At 41.6% G+C, this 13,224-nt stretch overlaps 1 protein-coding gene and 1 pseudogene across 3 annotated transcripts; one reads left to right on the forward strand and one right to left on the reverse strand.

The window, feature by feature from the left end:
* Nucleotides 1-417: 417 nt before the first annotated feature.
* On the forward strand, nt 418-13,161 carry LOC110487973 (coiled-coil domain-containing protein 126). 3 transcript variants are annotated; one of them, XM_021559903.3, is made up of 4 exons: nt 504-802; nt 3,851-3,901; nt 11,952-12,556; nt 12,752-13,161. In XM_021559903.3, the coding sequence occupies exons 3-4, from the start codon at nt 12,331-12,333 to the stop codon at nt 12,997-12,999; spliced, it is 474 nt and encodes a 157-aa protein (XP_021415578.2). In that variant the 5' UTR covers nt 504-802; nt 3,851-3,901; nt 11,952-12,330; the 3' UTR covers nt 13,000-13,161. The 3 variants fall into 3 exon arrangements, with proteins under 3 accessions (XP_021415576.2, XP_021415578.2, XP_021415579.2); XM_021559904.3 differs by having other exon boundaries at nt 655-802; nt 3,744-3,901; XM_021559901.3 differs by lacking the exon at nt 3,851-3,901 and having other exon boundaries at nt 418-802.
* LOC149970216 (E3 SUMO-protein ligase ZBED1-like) lies at nt 3,147-8,181 on the reverse strand (annotated as a pseudogene).
* Nucleotides 13,162-13,224: the final 63 nt, after the last annotated feature.

Here is a 13,224-nt window from a genome sequence, read left to right on the forward strand (position 1 = left end):
CTCTGCACCTTCCCCCCCTTTCATTTCTCCCGCCATTGATTTAGGATTGTAGGCGCAGGTACCTTGATTTACCTATACCTCCTCTACCAGTCGGTCAAATAAGCCATCTATTAATTCCTTTCCAAAACGCTTACACTGTTTTGAATTTGAACTTGTTTAATGTTTTTTTCTTCTCAATTGAGCGCCGTGATTGTCTTGTTTTGCACACTTTGTACAAAATAATAAAATGCAGTACTACAGGATATTTCTTAACGTAGCTCTTTATTAGCTAGCTATAACTGACATGTTCACGTATCGCCAACCAGGATCAACCTGACCATGACTTAACCAGTTGGGTGGTCTTAACCAATCATAGCACAGTATGATATGGCGGTAAAATGCATCCAATTACAATTCAGTATGTTTACACATATGACTATTACATTGATGATAAGGAAGAATGAGCACACTGGACTCATTGACCAAACACTTGCATGCATGTTTTTGAGCAATATATTTCCCACAAATCCCTACGGCAAACAGTGAATCGTGATGACGCAAAACACAACACGAGGAGAAACCGGCTGAACTCGCGAACGAATAAAACATAAATCCTAGACATGCAAACAATTATACAATGCAAGTTTTACTTCCGAATTGCCTATTTGTTTCAGTTACATTACTTATGAAGATTATTGAATAGTTAGAAGCCGTACTAGCAGAATTTCGGTATCTGCCCTGTGCACTCATCTGTTCTCGGTTTTGGAATGGGATTGCAGACTGACGTTTTGAACAGCAGGGTGACTCAAACGAACAAATCTAGGTAATATAACGTTCATTTGTTTTTACAAAGGTTTGATAAAAGGCAATTAAATACTGTCTGAGGTGTGAGACAACTTTGTTGATGTCTGATTTGACACTGGGGCAGCTATCCTGTTCGATAACTGTCAAGACTAGCTAGCGCGAGCCATATTTACGTCATGCACGATATCAACAAGCTAGGCTAGCAGCTAACTAACTGCCTGAGCACTGGAACCTAGTTATCTATAGCTAGATTTCTAGAAAACTGCCTGACTAACGATTAAGATAACAATATAGCTATCTCTACTAATATCAAGCTGAAATGTATGTCTTTGTCAAACGGTTATAAAGTATGAGTTATTAGTATGTCTTTGGGCTCAAAGTTGAGTTATTTTATATCAAATCAGTCATCAAATTTGTGACTCGAGTCCAAGTCATGTGACTCGAGTCCACAGCTCTGGGAAATACTAATATTAATGGATGATGGCAGTTGGAAACCAAACTAATAGATTGCAGTCTCCTTGTCCATAAACTGCTTTCAAGGTAAGGACACAAATATTTTGTTTACTCTCTCTTTAAAATACATCTGGAAGAAAATCCTGCTTGCTCTCCAGGATGTTGGCCAACCCTGATATATGTTTCTAGTGCTGGGTGTTTGAAAATGTTCTTGTTATAACAATTAATTTGTCAAAATCACCCATCCTTAAAGAAAAATCTAATGAATATCAATATTCAGGTGGTTTATGCCTACTAGTTGAAGATCCTTGCCATCATCTGACTCTACATAGACCAAGTATGTATGTTTATGAGTTGAGACCACCTACCATCTCTACCTAGCATGTGCACACTATTAAAATGTCAAATTCAATCAGAATCAGATGACAATAGAGAGCAAGGTACAGCCAAAATGTTGTTTTACTTCGTTTTCAAAGTGACTATGCTAGTTTCAATGGTTGAATTTTACACGCTGGTGGCTAAGGGACCATCTTAAAAGTGCAATCAGCCAAACCTGCTGTTTAGAGAAACTACATTTTTGTCTCAATTAAATTATCTAGAGATCTTAAACCAACTATGTTTTTACCTTTTAAGAGAGGTCAAGGATCCCACCGCACTTGTCTGTAGATTTGTAGCTCATATCGACAGTGAACTATTGCAAACTAGACCTACTACAGGAAATTATGTAAAATCTGTGAAATGAAAAACGGCAATTCTAATGGGTGTACTATGGAGGAGGGACGTCATTGACCAACTAAGTTATTTTAGATGTATATGCCATTTGGATTGGCAGCTATTGAAAATTTGATCTGTACATGAATTAATGACCACAGCTGTACTAGGGGAAATATTTTTTACATTTAAATCACAGGTGAGGAATTTTGAAAAAATAAAAGCTGTACCTTTTGATGAGAGGTCGAGGAACCCAATACACTTGTTTGTTCATCTGTCATTCATAGACAGTGAGCTGTTGAAAATATCAGGAAATATTAATGGAAAATTGAGCGATTTGACGAGCGAACTCCGAATATCGAAAGTAAAATCACATTTACTGTGGTGAGTTAAAGATAAACTAAAAATATAAATAGTGACACGGGAAATAACAAATAACATGGCTATATATAGGGAGTACAAGCATTGAGTCGATATGCAGGAGTACGAACGAGGTAATTGTGACTAGCAGCAGCATATGTGGTTAGGTGAAGTGGACAGCATATCTTATCGCACCATTCCCTTGCACATGCCCTCTTTTTGTATGAACACTAACATAAGTGGAACAGACTTGCTGTCTGAAGTTGATATTGTGCTTTTGTAAAGAACAATGTAGGATAGCCTATGGGTTTGTTTTAGTTGTGGACAATATTAACAAAAATGTATATCACGATATTTCCGGGACGATAACGATATATCACTCTATACCGTACCAAACCTTTTATGAGCCTTTCAAATTTTAAAGAATGACAAAATATTGCTTTTAACCATATACAAACAGAAAGGGGGCATTGCACGTGTTTTTACTTCCGGGGTTAAAACTGTTCAAACATGAAACATAAACAAAGATACATGGAGTAAAATGAAATACAAACATATTTAAAGTACTCAGGATGTAAAGAAAATGAAAACGTTTTTCACCCTTTCAGGCCAAATATAAGAAGTGCAGTCTTTTTTTCAGCAAAACACTGGTGATTATGAATTCAAGTTATAAACCTTTTCAAACTAACTTCTTCAAGCAATAACCAGACAGTCTGTATGTTTCTCAGTTCACCATGTAACAATTCACTGCAATTCAGTGCCGTGTCAGGAACACCAGCCTGTTGACAGTTTCTTGCTTCAAAGTTGCTCTATGGCATGTGAACACATTGCCCCCAGTTCTAAATGCTCTCTGAGGGCCAACTTGTGGCAGGGATGCATAGGTATTGCTTTGTCTGACAACTCACTTGTGAGAAGTTGGATGCGTGGACTCGCCACCACTCCAATGGATCAGCCTCACTGTCTGCTGCCATCAGAGTGTAGCTGTCCAGCTCTTGCTCAATGACCTGTCTCAGTGTTCTTAAGGCAGGTGCACTACTGGTTTTCTTAAAAAAGCCACCAAGGCTCTTGGACTTATTTACTGATTGTGGAGCAGTGGCAGCTTCTTTCTCACTCTGGTCCTCTTCAAGAGAGAAGTCTCCCATGGCTGTGTTCCCTACCAGGAGGGCTTCTGTCTCGGAGGCAGCTCTCACATTCACCTCCACCAGCTTCTCAGTGGTCATGTAGGTGGTCATGAACTTTGGGTCCAGAAAGGTAGCCATGGTGAGCAGCTCTACTGTTTCAGGGTCAGTGTATTTGTCATTCAGGTAATTGTGGACCATCATCTTAATCTCTCGGATCAGTTTGGCTTCGCCCTCATTTGATTTCAGAACCTCCCTCTTGACGAAATGGAGGACGGGCTTCAGATAGGACACACTCATGTATGTCTCTCCCGACAGGGCATCTGTGAAATCCTGGAGAGGCGTAAGTGCTGCGGTGACAGATTCTAAGACCTCAATGTTTTGCCAGGAGTGTGCAAGTTACTGTGTTTTTTGTCTGCTGCCAGGACTTGTGGGATGGCCTTTTCCTGCTCCAGGACTCTCTCCATCATCGGCAGGTGAGAACCCCACCTTGTCGGGGATTCTGTGATGGGCTTGTGGAGGGGCAGGCTCAGTTTATCCTGTACACTTATCAGGGCCTTCTGCTTCTTCCAACTATAGGAAAATGTGCTGACCACTTTCTTGCACACTTCTGTGGAAACCGGAGGTTCATTTTGGATACTCCTCTCTAAAAAATAAAAAGGTGAACAATTATTACATATGAATCACAATTATTCAATAGAAATAACTTGGCATCTGCTGTAATTACCATTTACAGAATGGACACTTGGCGTGATTACAAATTTAATCCATCTATAGATTTACATACAACTCTTGTGATTAAGAGAGATATGTTCCTTTAGAAAATGGGATAATTTATTGAATAGGCTATTTATTATTGAAAGAGGATAGATTCATATATGGAAACCATAGGCCAATGTATCAATTCTGAATAAAATGGAAAGGGGGATACTTAGTCAGTTGTACAACTGAATGCATTCTACTGAAATGTGAAAAGCTGTAACGGCTTTCTTCCTGGGAAGGAGATGCGGACCAAAACGCACCGTGGTTAGGGTTAAACATCTTTAATAAAGACGAATACCGAGAAAACACTACAAATATACAAAACAATAAATGTGAAAACCAAAAACAGTCCTGTGTGGTGAAACAAACACAGACACAGAAATAATCACCCACAAAAACCCAACACAAAACAGGCTACCTAAATATGGTTCCCAATCAGAGACCATGACTAACACCTGCCTCTGATTGAGAACCATATCAGGCCAAACACAGAAACAGACAAACTAGACACACAACATAGAATACCCACCCAGCTCACGTCCTGACCAACACTAAAACAAGGAAAACGCACAAGAACTATGGTCAGAACGTGACAAAAGCAATGTAATCCATGTAATGTTTGGGTATTGCACACATTTACAAAATATTATAGATAGCTGTATATATTTGGCTTAACGTATAAGAAGGATCAGGCAGTGTAGTCAGCTATTTTTATTTTACCTTTATTTAACTAGGCAAGTCAGTTCTTATTTTTAATGACGGCCTAGGAACAGTGGGTTAACTGCCTTGTTCAGGGGCAGAACAACATATTTTTACTTTGTCAGCTCGGGGATTCGATTTTGCAACCTTTCGGTTACTAGTCCAACGCTCTAACCACTAGGCTTCCTGCCGCCCCAGCCATAACTTTAAACAGAGATAAGGAGTACAATAGTTTATTCTGCATTTAAGTTGTTGTTTTTAAGTTATGTTATTTTTCTACCTAGCTCTGTGTTTTGGACATTGAAACTTACCAATAACAATGTAGCCTGTGCCCGAAACACCCTAGTCTTGTCCATTTGTTCAGCTCCAATGCTTTGACCATGTTCGATCCGCTGTTGGTAGTCATGCATACTTGACGCAACTCTTTTAAGCCCCAGGATGAAAGTGCCTCCCTCAGCCCAGCTGCAATTATTTCTCAGGTGTGGTCATCTGGGAAATAAGAGGTCTGAAGGCATTTTCTTTGCAGCTTCCAGTTGTCGTCAATGTAATGAATCGTGAGGCTAATGTATGGCTCTGTGGTCCGGCTTGACCATAAGTTGGCAGTGATAGAGAAGAATGCCGCATTAACGATTCCGTTGGCAACTCTGTCACAACTTTCTGTGTAAAGTTCTAGTAGACATGTTTTGCTGAAGTATTTACGGCTTGGGATCTCGAATCTTGAGTCTAGAGTTCGAATCAACTTTCTGAAACTGTCTTAATCCACTGTTTGAATCGATTCCATGTCTTTCGCAGTGTAATTGCACTCGTTATCTCATTCCACTTGTTGCTCTTCTTGTCATAGGGACTACCACTAATGAATGATGCGTTGAGTGAGTGGTAGCTGAGTGCAGGTCTGGCTTGAAGATGTCTTGGGACTTGCTCCGCTGTTCCGGGGTTTGTTGCACGTATTCTGGTAGATTTTTCATATTCGCGCACATGCAGGGTTTTCAAGTGGTGAAAAAGATTGCTGTTTCCACCTTTGGCTAGCACAATGCATCGACACAATTTACACAGTACTGTTTTTTGGTCGAGGTCGGATAACTTAAAGCCAAACCAGTTCCAAACGACAGAGGAGGCCCCCTTTTCTCGAACCAATTCTCCGCCGTCCTGCAAATCATCCTCAATAGCGTTATTTTCCTTGTCTTCGGTCATCCTCGATGCATGCTTACACTTGCGCTTGATTTTCGGACACTTTTGCTAACGAAAGGACTTCACTTCACTAAATGTTCGCTTACTCTGCAGTTGCGCATGCTTGTTTGTTGACTTTGATTGGCAGGCATGTAACGTCCACGTTTCTAGTTTTTTTTTTTTTGCAAAAAAAAAGGCTGTTTTTAGTAGAAGAGACTTTGAACTAGCCCACTAGGCTGTATCACTCGACTGAAATATTGAACTAAACAAACAAAAAACGTATTTCATAAATGGAACGTCATGCAATAAAATAGCTGTGTCATAAAGTCACAAAATGCTAGTTAGTCTCCTAGCATTTTGTGGCTCTAGGGCTTATAACATGGCTATTCCAATGTATTGCCTTTCCTAGCCCAATATTGGACTAAAGGAGCCAAACGTCAGTCCCAAGGACCTTACATGTTCTGTATACATGGTGAATCGGCTCTCGAAGCCAAAACAGCCAAATACTCCATCTAAACGTGGATGATTCTCAATTGCTGTACAGTTCTAGAAACATGTACCTGTACTTTCATATCACGTTAAAATAATTTCACAAATGCTAAATACAAACTGTTTTAAAACAGTTGCTGCCAACGGTAATTTTCAGTGACAACATGTTTGTGGCGTCTGTCTTCCGTTTAGACACAGATGTTCGGAGGCGTAAATAGCTAATTAGCACAGGTATATCAATCTGTCCTCCGTCTGTTTTCCATAAACAAGCGCTGTAACATGGAAATATGGCAGTGTAGGAAGCCTAACCATATAAAGGTATGTATCAATTAAACCTTTTGTTATATGAAAATTATATATTGCAGATATGAAAAATAAGGTCCTTATGTTTCCAAATCCGTACCGCAAGCGATGCATATTCATGTTCAGACAGAGCGCCGCGGTGCTTAACAAAACTCGCTCCTACGGAAGATACCTTTGTCCGATGACTCTTATGTGTAATGGAACTAAGAGTCATGATCAGAGGCTAAGCCGTTCCTAGCTAGCAGATTGTAACGGGCTGATGTGATTCTCCGTTGGATAGGTACTGTTTGGCGTAGCACAGAGAATTTTCATCCATCCTTGACTTGCCGATACGATCTTCGTTCTCGATTCGGCCAAACGTGTATCTTCTAAAATGTCCGTGTCCAGTTGCATGTGGTTCGTGTGAATTTAGAAAATGCTCTTATTAAAATAAATGTTTTGCTCCATAAAGTAATCCAACAATTTATACCACCGCTATTTCAAATCTTCTCTTATTGATTTAGACCGGTGGATCACCCCAAAGTGTCGCATGATACACTCACCTGTCTTGATCAATGAGAGGAAGATTCCAAATAGACAAGATGTTGGCGACACGTTTTTGGATTACTTCATGAGGCAAAACGTTTATTTATTTTAGTAATGGAGCATTTTCTCAATTCAAATGACTGGACATTAACAGAAGATAACAACAACATGATTGGTTAACAACAAGAAAAAAGATAATTTCGCCAAGTTTGGTTGAAAATTCTTTGTGCTAAGCCACAGTGCAGTGCAACAGTGCAGCATCACATTCGGCCGTTACAATCTGCTAGTTAGGCCGTTCCTGTTCCTATGGCCACTCTGTGAGGCCTCTGAAAGGGCTTAACGGTAGCTTGTCATCACCCCCCCCCCCCCAAGTTGTTTTGCCTGCTATACTGTTGTCGGTATCAGTGTGGCCGATACCATAGAGGTCACAGGAAGGGCATGTGTGTGAGACAGTACACTGAACCTGAGCTTCTCTTGTTGTTCTTTTCATAATTTATTCCCCTCTGTTCAGTGTCCCTCGTCCCTTATCTACTCCCTCAATAGGATGTGCCACTCCCACACTCATGAGACAGAGAAATAATTAAAGCATTGACAGAACTGCTGTGAAACGTGAGATATGATTCTTTTATTTCAGTTTTACCTGCATGTATTATTCAGTCTTGATTTAGAAAATGAAAGTAACCTATATATATCACTGTCTGTATTAGAAAATAGGCCTACTGGGCTTCCTGAGTGACGCAGTGGTGTAAGGCACTACATCGCAGTGTTGAGGCATCACTACAGACTCAGGTTCGATCCCAGGCTGTGTCATTACCGGCCATGACTGGGAGTGCTATACATTTGGCACACATTTCGGCACACATTTGGCACAGCGTTGTCCAGGTTTGGGGAGGGTTTGGCCAGGGGGGCTTTACTTGGCTCATCACGCTCTAGCGACTCCTTGTGGCAGACCAGGCGCCTGCAGGCTGACCTCTGTCGTCAGTTGAACTGGGTTTCCTCCGACACATTGGTGCGCCTGGCGTCTGGGTTAAGCGAGCGGGTGTTAAGAAGCTTGGTTTGACGGGTCATGTTTCGGAAGGACACATGACTAGGGCTGTGGCGGTCACAAAATTTTGTCAGTTTGTCAGTCAAGCAAATAACTGTCGACCGTTAATTAACATAAACACATTTAGCATCTCCTGGTTTCCTTCCTACCTGGAACATCTACATTTTAAAAAGCATAATAAATCCATGTAATATAGCCTACACCTTCACAATAAATAGATCATTTATTTTAGACAGATCTAAAGAAGCATGATATGAAGAAAATGTTGTCTATTTCAGAAGAACAGAATAGCATAACTCTGAGTTGTCTTTATTTTAGGTCCTGATCTGGCTATGCCAAATGGCTGAGGGCCACACTAGTTCATTTATCAGACACGATTTGCTTAGAATTCAGTGGTATTATTTTAGAGTATGAAGAATACAATTGAACAAAGCTGAATAAAATAGAAAGGATATTTTCTCCAAACGATTTAATGGAGTGCGCACATGCGGCTATTCTGTGTTGAGAGGTTAACAAAGAAATCATTATTCCTATATGTTTAATTTAGAGTTATTAATGTAACTTTAGTTATTCTACAAACATTGGGCTATATGTTTAGATGTTTAATACATTGGAAGGCTAAATGAATGCGATGATTTGAAAAAAGTTGCTTGAAAGACATGAACTCTGCTTGGTTTTTTGCACAGTCACTCATTCACAATTTGACAAGCACATGATAATGCCTAGAATTTCCCGGCGGCATCCCCTTCGTGTGGCCGTAATGCACTTCTTCCTGAGTGCTGCGCTCTCCATCACGTGATCGGGTCTTTCTCACAGTCTACAAATGAAGACGCACACATTGGGGACGCAGCCGCACGGGTCCTTATCCAATACCGAGGTGCATATTGAATAACAGCAAGAACACTAGCCTATGTCAATATACTATCCCCATAGTACAAAGGTCAGCCTATTCTGTGCGAGAAATAAATATTCCAAACAGTCTGGGATGCGATAGATCCCAAATGAATACAACCACCAGCATCAAAAAACATTTTATGCAATGTGGCGGATGCAACACTGCATTTAGCTTAAAATGAATGTTTAGCTTAAAATGAATGTTTAGCTTAAGATGTTGATAAACTGTTAGGATATTTCTTCACGTTATAAGCACAGCAATGCGCACATAGTAGTAGGCTATAAGCGTGAATGTTCCATTATTATAAAGGTGCATTGTAATGGTGAAAATTGTCTTCCCCAAACTTGAAACTCACACTCTGCTTATATATGCCAGTTAGGCTCTACACTCCTTGTAAAGTAGGTGAATGTGCTTAATTTTAAGAAGTTATTTTGCCACTTTATTTGTGATACAAACCTTATTAATTTAAAACATATAAGCCTATGGGCTAGGCAACATGAGGTGTATGACTATGATTCGAAAAGTTGCAAAAAAAGGCATTGTTTCTGATGCTGGGCATCATTCACAAGTGATAGGCTAATATTGTCACCCATCAGACTATTCTTGATTTTAAACTTGTCTGTACATATCCTAAATATACATATGTGAAATTTGTCTTGATTTAGAATTGACCATTATCATGCACCTGTATCAAAGCGGAATCAGCGGGAAAAAATACATGTCATCTATGCACTTAAATAGCGACTGGTGGGCGCTTTTCCCTGTGATTTATTTTCATGCCAGCCAGGTAGGCTATACTCCTGTTGTGAATATAAGCAATGTGCTTAATTGGAAAGTTGAGAATTAAATATAGTAGGCCTAGCCTATATAAAGCTGATCCTCCTATTTTTAGTAGAGGCCATCACTCTGTTGTCTCCTGCAATTGCATAGCCTATTGGAATGTCGTGCAACAAGCTCATGGGCTCTCAAGTGTTTGATTCTATTTTTTTCGAAGACATTTGCATTGATGTCAGAGTGATTTAGCGGGACAATAAAGTGCTGAGTACCAAAAATCTAATCAAATGTATTTATATAGCCCTTCGTACATCAGCTGATATCTCAAAGTGCTGTACAGAAACCCAGCCTAAAACCCCAAACAGCAAGCAATGCAGGTGTAGAAGCACGGTGGCTAGGAAAAACTCCCTAGAAAGGCCAAAACCTAGGAAGAAACCTAGAGAGGAACCAGGCTATGTGGGGTGGCCAGTCCTCTTCTGGCTGTGCCGGGTGAAGACTATAACAGAACATGGCCAAGATGTTCAAATGTTCATAAATGACCAGCATGGTCAAATAATAATCACAGGCAGAACAGTTGAAACTGGAGCAGCAGCACGGCCAGGTGGACTGGGGACAGCAAGGAGTCATCATGTCAGGTAGTCCTGAGGCATGGTCCTAGGGCTCAGGTCCTCTGAGAGAGAGAAAGAAAGAGAGAATTAGAGAGAGCATACTTAAATTCACACAGGACACCGGATAGGACAGGAGAAATACTCCAGATATAACAAACTGACCCCCCGACACATAAACTACTGCAGCATAAATACTGGAGGCTGAGACAGGAGGGGTCAGGAGACACTGTGGCCCCATCCGATGACACCCCTGGACAGGGCCAAACAGGAAGGATATAACCCCACCCACTTTGCCGAAGCACAGCCCCCACACCACTAGAGGGATATCTTCAACCACCAACGTACCATCCTGAGACAAGGCCGAGTATAGCCCACAAAAATCTCCGCCACGGCACAACCCAAGGCAGTACCAGGCAGTTAGCACGTTTGGTAGGCTACTAATGACCATTTGCAGTATCAGAGCTGGGAGAAGCCTAATTACTGTGACTAAACGGTCACTTGGAATTTGACTGCCTTCATGACTCGTGACCGCCGGTGTGGCAGTAATACGGTCACAGCAACAGCCAAACTTTGCCTCCCCCAAGCCAATTGGGAATTTCAGTGATGAGACAATCACGAAATTGGGAAGAAAAAGGGGGTAAAAATTACAATACAAAAAAATAGACCTACTACAGAGAGAGGTGATTTTGCCCTGTTCATAATCCATAGATCTGGGCCAGGTGTTTATGCAATGGGGAGAAACATTTAGAATGTAGGCTACATATAATGTATAGAGCGGCTGTCATGAATTCCAAGTCCTCACAACAGAGCATCATTTAAGTTCTACTACATTCATTTATTTCTAAACAGCCTCATGAGTGGTGAAATACAGATAAAAATGCCATTAACAAAGTTGTTTCTTCCATGCTCATGATTTCTTACATTTGAGTCATTTAGCAGACGCTTTAATCCAGAGCGATTTACAGGGGCAATTAGGGTTAAGTGCCTTTCTGGACAGATTTTTCACCCAGTTGGCTCAGGGATTCAAAACAGCTACCTTTCGGTTACTGGCTCAACGCTCTTAACCACTAGGCTACCTCCCTGTCAAAGACGTCTGTTCTACACAGTGCTTTCTTTCTGAAGTACGTTCCACAACATTGATGTGCCCTTCTGAACCCGGCCCAGATTTCTGATTGATTGTGTCTTGGTGTCATAGATTCTCCACAGATTGAAACATGACACGGATGACTCACCTGTTTCTGTCTGTCTCTCTCTTTCAGATCCTCCCTCTCTGAATGACTCAGGCAGCTATGTATGTGTTTGGGTCCCATGGTTGACTGCCAGGTTTGGGCCCCATGATTGGCTGCTAGGTTTGTAAAGTGTTCTACTCCTCCAAACCCAACCCAAGCCCTATATCCCCCAGTCCTAACCCCTTAGCCCTGTGTCATTATTTTGCCTGACTAGCCCGAGCTCCACACACTACTAGCCCTTAACCCTTTGCCTCCAGATCCCTCTCCTTTCTTTCCTAACACCAGCCACCTCCAGACCCAGTACCAGCCCCAAGCCCCTCTCCCAACCCTGTTCTTCTAGTCCCACCCTCTATTCCCCCAGACCCCTACCCCTCTCCCCTGGCCCAGCCCCACATCCAGCCCCAGTACCATGCTGGGGAGGAACATGTCCCACAAGCTGAGCGTGCTGCTGATCATCATGGGGCTGGCGTGGGGGCTCATGTTGCTGCTCTACACCGGGCAGCAGCAACACCACCAGAGCAGTGGCGAGCTGCATCAACAGATCCTGGAGCTGAGCCGGCGCTATGTCAAGGTGCTAACCGAGGAGAACCGGAACGCACCGGGAGGCCCGCAGGGCACCTCCATGGCTGGTTACGGTAAGGGTTGCTTTAGAGCTAGAGAAAAGTCCAGAAGCCACCATTTAGTATTTTGTTGTGGCACTGGAAATTAGGAAACACTCAGCTACTACTTAAACAAAACTACTTACCACATTCTACTTGAACCAAACAAATTGTTTAAGATTTTTATTCTCTCTTTCTCTCTCTCACGTACGTGCACACACACACACACAGCTGATCTGAAGAGGACCATAGCGGTGTTGTTGGATGACATCCTGACGCGCCTGGTCAAGCTGGAGGGGAAGATTGAGCTGGTGGCCAACACTTCAGTCACTAACTCCTCCCATCTTGCTGTGGGTGCCCTGGCCTCAGCTCCAGTTGCCTTACACAAAGCCACCAAGCAGGACACGCCAGGCAACCACCACCTGGAAACCGCTCGCATCTCTCCATACACACCCAGCAGACCTCGGCCAGGGGTATAGTAGGTTGGGTAGTGATTGAGGCCCTGTTCAAGTACTTTACAAGTGCATCCTTTCTTCCTAAGATGGTCACTGATCTAATAAGGTTGATAGGGTGGTAACTCTCATTTCACTTGTTTATTAATTTACAGATCAGTGATTTATCTCAAGGGAGCAAGAAAATATATATATATATATATATATATATATATATATATATATATATATATATATATATATATATATATA

The sequence above is a fragment of the Oncorhynchus mykiss genome, chromosome 30 (assembly GCF_057628025.1).
Source record: "Oncorhynchus mykiss isolate SJ-2025 chromosome 30, ASM5762802v1, whole genome shotgun sequence".
Taxonomy (NCBI): domain Eukaryota; kingdom Metazoa; phylum Chordata; class Actinopteri; order Salmoniformes; family Salmonidae; genus Oncorhynchus; species Oncorhynchus mykiss.